Raw genomic sequence first — 8,691 nt, 5'->3', positions numbered from 1 at the left:
AAAATTACTTATACTAAATAAACTGTGAACTAAGCTTGTACGACGACGCTTGCAAAGATATACTTACGCAAGTATGTCAGTATGTGTAGTCGGTGTAGAAGAGCCTCAAGTTTGAATTTAGGAATGTGAAAAAAATAATCGTTTAGTTATCAATTTATTGTAAATAAATAAAAGTTCATAAAGTATTTTTTATTATACGGCTTTTTTTAATTTATTGAGAGCTGGATTCGAGTCTTTCACTCTAAGCTGTACTGTACATATTAAATTAAACTAAACCAATAATTTTATATAATTATAAACATAATCTACTACATTTTATATTTTTCCTTTAATAATAATCTTAATAATATCTTCTCTTCTTTGGGGAATATTTATTTTATTTTCTGAGCAAATGTTATTTATATCCGAAGGCAGGATTAATCTATGTAGCTTCAATGACTCGCATTTAAAAATCATCTGGTTTAAGTCAGCGTATGGCTCATTGCATTTAGTGCACTTAGGATCTTGAATAATTATTTGTTTGAAAAGATGAGAGGGAATTAGACAATGTTCAAATCTAATTTTATTAATTATAGTGATAAATTTTCTTGATTCACATCTTCGACTATTTAATAACGATGTTTTCATCCTAAAAAACACCTACAAAAGGTAACCGGTCTTTTTTACATATATTGATTATTTGATAAATCGATCGATTTCTTACTAATGCATTTATCTTAAAAAGAAAATCATCGTTTATTTAATAATTAATCATTATTTTGTATTTTCGGTAGGCCCTGGGCGGCAAAAAACTACACTAAGCCATTGGTGAAACGCAGTTAATGTAATGCTTTTTATAATGCAATATGAGTATCAACTTAAAGGGCTCATCATAAAGATTTTTAAAATGGTATCTAAGTATAATCATGACATTCTTTTCACTACTTATTTAATTAAAGTTATATCTTACGCAGTTGGTTTCTTTTTTCTTTTTTTTTTAATTTTTGCATTATTAGTTTACGAATTCGATTGTAATCTACCACACAACTCCCTATCAACCATTCTTGAATTATAATAGGCGCTAAATTTAACATAATGACATTCGTTGATGTATTTATATCGATTTATGTGAGTAACTCTTTAGATTAAAAGTATATTAGGTAGGTACATTCTGAATGAGCTATCGACCGTCGGTGACCTCCTCTGGGCATGTGCAGCAATTTTAGTGCAAGTGGCTAACGATCGGTTTCCGTCGGAGGAGATAGCACTGCGGCCACAAGCGCCTGGATTGCCCTGGACCACCGGGTGCGGGTTTCGTTAACCGCTCCCTGCTCGAATGGGATTCGGGGGTGGGTGTGGCACCAAGAAGGCTCAGAGTTGGAGAGGTTGGGCTATAACCACAAGCCCTCGGGTCACTCTGAACCACCGTCTCGTCATCTTGCTACTGACTCGTATGGGAATTCGGGGGTGGGACTGTGGTGGATTGCAAGAAGGTGTGGACGGTGAGGGTGTGACACTAAGACGGTGCAGAGAGGAGGTGTTTCTTCTCCCCACGCAGAGGTGGGTTACTCTATTGTGAGCGCTGGAGTCGGCAGGTGTTAGGTTGAGTGACCCTTCATCCGCACATCTTTCATTGGGTTTAGTTATAACCTCATGACCTTCCCTCATATGTCGTCTCTCAATCAAATATAAACTGTATACGAGACATACTTTAACTTGTTTATTTGTATGCTTATATAAATGGGTATCATAAAAATTAAAAGAAATGCACATGCAATGTATACATTTATTATATCTATACATAAGACATAGCAAACCGTGAAATTGTGAAAACCATCTCGATTTAGCATCGGTGAAGGTTTTTTTTATTATTAATAAATCTTTCATATTTAAAACTAATTAAGGTACAGAAAAATATACAATTAGAAAAAAAGCGTGTGTATGCAAAAGCAAAACTTCTGAAAAATCCTAGAAAAGTAAGGCATTTCGTTTTGTTCTATCGCCGACGATAACGGTCTCGTGAAAAAGGTCGTAAGCGCCATGCAAAACACGTCGCATACGTGTTTTGAGCAGTAATGTATTCTATGTTGTTCTCTCCTATATGTATTTTTTTCTTTATCGTGACGTAGAAAAGTATCAAAAATGACCGACGTCGCTACTGCATGTTTAACATATTTTTGCTATTTGCATAGTGTTATGTCTTACAGTCTGTTACTGTTTGGTAATGATACAGATATTGAGACTGTATTTACTTATTTTGCAAAAAAAAGATGTTTTTCGTAAGGTAGACATATTAACAATTACGTCGCAATATATTTATAACAATATTAAGTATAAAGGCGAGGGGTCGCCATTATCAGGATCAGCCATGTTAACGTGGGCGTATATACAGAGAACAAAGTTCAAGTTCGATCTTTAATCACTTTAATACACAAAATAATTAGAGTTATGGTTTAATTTAAAATCAGTTCACTATAATTTAAATTATCACTTTCACTATAACAATCAGTAACAATTAACAATAGATATCAAAAGATTACGCGGAACAAAAGCGATTCGTCGACTCGGTACGTGGTGCGCTTGCGATGCGGTAACAAAAAGTAAAGTTGCCAACATGGCCGCGCTAACCAACGCTACGACGCTCCGCCAGACGACAGCACTGCAGCTTGTCAATCTAGTTCCGGCGTAATAAAACATATGACGTTTCGAATGCGCCGTCACGGCCGGACTGACTTGCGACCGTCCCCGGGCGATTCTAATTGCGGTCCTGTAACAAACGAACAAGCATCAGTCGTCCACACTACCACACCGCTCGTCCACCTTGACAACTCATTTATATTCATGACTCCACAATATAGCAAACAAGAAGTTCCTGTGTCCTTTCGACCACTACCAGTGGACCGGACGACAGTTCTCTTTACAGCAAACGAGCAAGTTGGACCGGACGGGTGTGTCCTCACAGCCAACCGCGGACGGTATGACCCGGACGACACTGTCCTTTCGACCAACGCAAACCAACAGTGTGACACGGACGGGTGTATCCCTTCAACCAACCGCGCACGGTATGGCCCGGATGACACTGTCCTTTCGACCAACGCAAACCAACAGTATGGCCCGGACTGATGTATCCCTTCAACCAACCGCGCACGGTATGGCCCGGATGACATTGTCCTTACGACCAACGCAAACCAACAGTATGGCCCGGACTGATGTATCCCTTCAACCAACCGCGCACGGTATGGCCCGGATGACATTGTCCTTACAACCACCAACTCAATTGCATTATGAAGACAAGGCATTCTCACCTACTAATCGGCTCTGTCTATTTCAGCATGAATTTCTACATCATGTTGGAAATCTTCTTGATGATCATTGGTAACAGAAAGCGTATCTGAATTAGTGTCAGATCCAGCAGTCATTGTGTCAGATCCAGCGGTCATAGTATCAGATCCAGCGGTCATAGTATCAGATCCAGCGGTCATGGTGTCAGTTTCGGAAGTCATACTATTCAGCCTGTCGAGGCGGTTAATGTCGAGTTCTACGTCATCTGGCGCCGTCTCGGCCTCCGCTTCATTGATTAAATTGTTGCTTATTTCAAGCAATCCTTCATGACCCGGGGGTACTGAACGCAAGTTCTCATGTGCATATTTATAAGTATGATGAGAATTACTAAGGCTTCTAAGTTCATATCGATCGTGCTCTAATACCGCGGTAATGACAAAGGGACCTCTAAACTTTTTATCTAATTTAGTTTGATTCCGTTCACTGTTTTTAATAAAGACAAAATCCCCCTTTGAGAATGGCTTAATAACAGCGCGACCCCTATTAAAGCGTTCAACTTCTGATGCAGCTGCTTTTCTTATATTTGCCGAAGCATCTTCCCTCACAGAATCTAGATCTAATCGGCTTTGATTTTCAGAGCTTGTAGGGCTAATCTTTGATAAACCTAAAGACTGTGCACGAATCCCAAACATTAATTCAGTTGGTGTATATTTTGTAACGGTAGATCGCGTACTATTGAGCGCTAGCTGAACATCACCTAAATGATCTCGCCACACTTTATTGGGGTCGTTCTCGATTATAGTTAGCAAGCTTTTAAGTGTCCGCATAACGCGTTCTACCTGGCCGTTTGCCCTGCTGGAGCCCGTGGCAATAAAATGCAAGTCAATTTTGTGTTCTGTGCAAAAGGATTTAAATTCTGAGCTAATGTAACATCGACCCTGATCGGCAATAATACGCTTTGGTGCTCCAAAAAGACATACAGCATTTTTGATGGCTTGTACGGCACTAGCGGCATCTAGTGAACACGTGTACTCCAATAAAACGTATTTACTAAAGGCATCGATTATTACTGAGCAATATTCCTTCTGATCACTCTTCCCGCTCAGCTTGCCAGTGAAATCTACATGGATAGTATGCCATGGAACGGAAACCTTCGGAATAGGGTGAAGCTGAACGGGTTGAGCTCCAGAGGGACCTTTTGAGGCTTTGCAAATTATGCAAGAATCGATAAACTTTCTAACACATTTGGCCATGTCAGGGAACCAATACTGCTCATACAGTTTGTCTAGAGTTTTATCAATACCTAGATGCTGTAATTCATTATGGACATGATTAATTAACGTCCAAATAAGGGAGCGAGGGACGATTGGTAGCCATGACACAATTTTATTTCTAACTACTTTTCTATACAGAATGCTATTCCTAACGTCATACGTACGGCCTACAGTATCAGGAAAGTCATTATTGGAGTGTTTCGTTATTAAATCTTGTATCTCACTATCACGCTTTTGTTCCACGGAGAGCCAACCTTGATATAATTCTACAAACTGGACCACTTTATGTGCTGGTGTTACAAGAGCTTTAGATGTAGATTTCTCGTCAGTAGCGGGTGAGAGATTTCTAGAAAGAAAATCCGCGTGTTCCATTGAACGACCTTCGCGGTAGACGATTTCAAAATCGTACGCTTGTAGGATTGCCCACCAGCGATATATGCGAGGTGTAAGATCCGTTTTGGACTTAGAGGCCTTAAGTGAGTTACAGTCCGTGAAAACTTTGAAACCTCTACCATATAAGTAGTGCCGAAAATGTTCTACCGCTCGTACGACTGCGAGTGTTTCCAGCTCGTACGAGTGGTAGCGAGATTCTACTTCAGACGTGCGTCGGCTAAAATATTCGACAACATGTGGGAGATCATTTTTCCTTTGAATAAGTATCGCCCCATATCCATCAGAACTGGCATCGCAATGCAACTCTACAGGCAAATCGGGGTCGAAGATTGTTAGTACAGGTTCGGAGGTAAGTATTCCTATAATAGTGTTACGGATTTCTTCATGCTTTCCAGTCCACTTAATTGATCCTTTTAATTTAGTCAGTGGATAAAGAGGTCCAACGATGTTTGTGAAACCAGGAATAAATCTTCGGAAGTAAGATGCTAGGCCCAGGAATTGCCGAACCTGCGTAGCAGTTTTAGGTTGAGGGGAATCTACTAAAGCCTCTATTTTGCGAGAATTTGGTCTAACCTCACCGGATTGTACGGAATAACCTAGGTAATCTATCTTTTGTTTCATGAATTTACATTTTTTAAGATTCAAAGAAAACCCGGATGTCGACAAAGCTCCTAAAACCTCGTCCAGGCATAGTAACCCTTCACGAATGTTGTCAGAGTGACACAAAACATCATCCATGTACACCAAAGGTTTACTTTTTAGATTACGCAAGGCTTTATTGATGCACCTCTGGTATACAGATGGAGCATTTCGTAATCCAAAAGGCATTGCAAGATACTCGTATTGCCCCTCGGTCGTTACGAATGCCGTCTTTTCGACTGAATCGGGATGAACGGGGATCGCATGGAAGCCAGAAGCCATGTCAAGAGACGAGAAATAATGTGCACCGCAAAGTTGGTCTATCTGCTCCTCTATGCGAGGTAAAGGGTAATGTTCGGGGCGTGTGTTTGAATTTAGTTCACGATAATCAACGACCATTCTGTCAGAATTATCTTTTTTCTTGACTAGGTGAATGGGGCTCGCAAAAGGCGACGAACTTTCGCGAATAACGCCTGCATTAAGAAGTTCCTCAACCTTTTCTCTTACAACTTGCTTTTCTACTGGAGCCAACTTATAAGGACGTCTCTGCACCGTTTTGTGTGGGTCTATTAAAGTAATTTCTAATTCACCAGTTTTCACGCGTCTAGTTGGAATACCCTCAATGAAGCAATCGACATATCTACTAAGCAGTTCTATAAGAGATTTTCTATCAGTCCCTATAAGATCAGTATCGATCTGGGTAAAATCTGGTTTCACCATACCTGATTCACATAAATTGTTTTCCTTCTTAAAATAAAAAGTTAACTTATCGCCATCAATCTTTACACTAACACCTCTTTCTAAAATGTCCCTACCTATAATCACGGGTTCTAAAATATAACGATCAGGCACTACATGGAAATTCACCGATTCCGAGATATTATCAAAATTTACAACGCTTAAAATTTGTGATGTGCACTTAATTTCATCACCCCCAATACCAGAAAGATAAACGAGATCATTGCGTACAGTACCCGGAAACTTATTACTTAAGCTTTCTTTTAAAAGAGAGCAAGATGAGCCACTATCAAAAAGAAAAGAAACTCGCTCACCAGATGACGTCCTCAAAATGCCCCTCGACAGTCGTTGCTCGCAGATATTGACCTCTTTTCTTGAAACTGCACCGCTCTTCCTGTCAGGACAGGTTGTCGCGAGGTGACCAGCTTTGCCACAAGCGTAGCACGTAGTTTGTCCCCTCTCTAGTACGTGCGCGGAACTTGTAGCATTTTGCTGCGCAGATCTGCTGGATCCACAGTCTTCTCTTTTTTTTTTACAGTCTGCTACTCGATGACCAGGTAATCCACACCAATGACATTTGCCAGGAAATCTGGTATTTTCGCTCCACCGGGCTCGCTTAGGATCTAATTCTTGAACATCAGGGCCTTCAATGCGTCGTTTCAGCGATACTCCACCGAGGATTCTAAACAGCTGAGCACGTGTGGTGATAGTATGAGCATTTAACTCTCGGCGTATCAAGCTGTCCTTTTGACTTAACACAGAAATCACGAAACCAGTTATAACTTCTTCCTGCATCTCGGTTTTTGGAATACTTTCGATCATGTTCCACAGTCTTAAGGCACCTTCTGAAGCAGTTTCCTTTGAGCTAATTTGGAAACGTAATATCTCATCGAAGTAGTCTTGTAACAGCTTCGGCTTAGAGAATTTAGCCCTTAAGGTCTGTTTTATAACATCCCATGACAATTCATTCAAGTTAAATTTAGTGATACATGTTGCTGCACGGCCTTTTAATGCACCAGTAAGAGCCACAAGCAAATCAACACCCTCAAGGCACTTCTTATGAACAATTATTTCTGTGACTCGGCACCAACCTTCAATATCAGCCTCGGGGTCATCGGGGTTGAATGGAATGAGCTGAATTGTACTAGGGTTTGAATTACTACTGGCAGTTTTCATCTTCGACAACTCATATGCTTGTGTGAAAAGCGCTTGCATACTGTTTAGTAACTTAACTGCATTACTTTCTTCCGGTAACTGTTGTCTTTCTTCCTTTTGTTGCTCCGCGTTACATCCCACTTCTGATAAAGGCGAGGGGTCGCCATTATCAGGATCAGCCATGTTAACGTGGGCGTATATACAGAGAACAAAGTTCAAGTTCGATCTTTAATCACTTTAATACACAAAATAATTAGAGTTATGGTTTAATTTAAAATCAGTTCACTATAATTTAAATTATCACTTTCACTATAACAATCAGTAACAATTAACAATAGATATCAAAAGATTACGCGGAACAAAAGCGATTCGTCGACTCGGTACGTGGTGCGCTTGCGATGCGGTAACAAAAAGTAAAGTTGCCAACATGGCCGCGCTAACCAACGCTACGACGCTCCGCCAGACGACAGCACTGCAGCTTGTCAATCTAGTTCCGGCGTAATAAAACATATGACGTTTCGAATGCGCCGTCAAGTATATTCACAAGAAATTTGATTGTTTACATATAAATACTATTACATAATCACAGTCTAAACACGAGAATGAATAACAAAATTGTAACTCCAAGTTTCCGACTGCGCAAAGTAAAGGTAACCTTTCTGGGTTATGGCTTTCGCATGTAGGTATAATAAAATACCATAAACAATTTTGCGATTGTCTCAACTCAAATTTATAGTTTTTATTGAAAACAAAATTAATAGCGTACTATCCGGTGCAAGATTACCTACTGCATCTTTACATAAAAATGAATCGTAAAATGTGTTTGTAAGCGTATAACTCAACAATGCCTGGACCAATTTTACCAAATCTTTATTTTAAAATGTTCGTTGAAGTCCAAGGATGGTTTTTACGGCGAAAAAAATTCGAATAATTTCCGTGAAAACCCTAAAAACAGCCCTTTTTTTCCCATACAAACGTTTTCTAACTAAAATGTAGAGTCAATTTGAACTTTATTACTATTCAATAAAGTTCATGTTAAATAATATATTAGGGTGCATTTTACCTAAGTTATTAATGATTAAATTGATCTTTTTCGTAGACCGCGTTTTAATTTAATTTACATACAGTAAAAATGGTACTAACTAGCTATTTCACATTACTTACTATATTGTTGCGGGGAACAATGGAAAATTACCGTTTTTAAACTATCGACTCCAAATTTGGTACGAAT

At 39.5% G+C, this 8,691-nt stretch overlaps 1 protein-coding gene across 2 annotated transcripts; it reads right to left on the bottom strand.

The window, feature by feature from the left end:
- Window positions 1-2,380: 2,380 nt before the first annotated feature.
- Window positions 2,381-7,983, bottom strand: LOC123654617. 2 transcript variants are annotated; one of them, XM_045590511.1, is made up of 2 exons: window positions 6,620-7,983; window positions 2,381-2,746 (listed from the first exon to the last, which is right to left on the bottom strand). In XM_045590511.1, the coding sequence occupies exons 1-2, from the start codon at window positions 7,641-7,643 to the stop codon at window positions 2,697-2,699; spliced, it is 1,074 nt and encodes a 357-aa protein (XP_045446467.1). In that variant the 5' UTR covers window positions 7,644-7,983; the 3' UTR covers window positions 2,381-2,696. The 2 variants fall into 2 exon arrangements, 1 of the variants encoding a protein (XP_045446467.1); XR_006743256.1 differs by lacking the exon at window positions 6,620-7,983 and adding an exon at window positions 3,285-3,701 and having other exon boundaries at window positions 2,675-2,746.
- Window positions 7,984-8,691: the final 708 nt, after the last annotated feature.

This window comes from Melitaea cinxia, chromosome 6 (assembly GCF_905220565.1).
Source record: "Melitaea cinxia chromosome 6, ilMelCinx1.1, whole genome shotgun sequence".
Taxonomy (NCBI): domain Eukaryota; kingdom Metazoa; phylum Arthropoda; class Insecta; order Lepidoptera; family Nymphalidae; genus Melitaea; species Melitaea cinxia.
The sequence above is the reverse complement of the archived record's forward strand: the minus strand, read 5'-3'. Positions and strand labels throughout refer to the sequence as shown.

Coding starts and splice junctions, on each gene's coding strand:
- LOC123654617 (XM_045590511.1), bottom strand. CDS start 7,643: ATGGCTGATCCTGATAATGGCGACCCCTCGCCTTTATCAGAAGTGGGA. Junction 2,747..6,619: donor CATTTTGAGGACGTCATCTG/GTGAGCGAGTTT, acceptor CGTTTGTTACAG/GACCGCAATTAGAATCGCCC.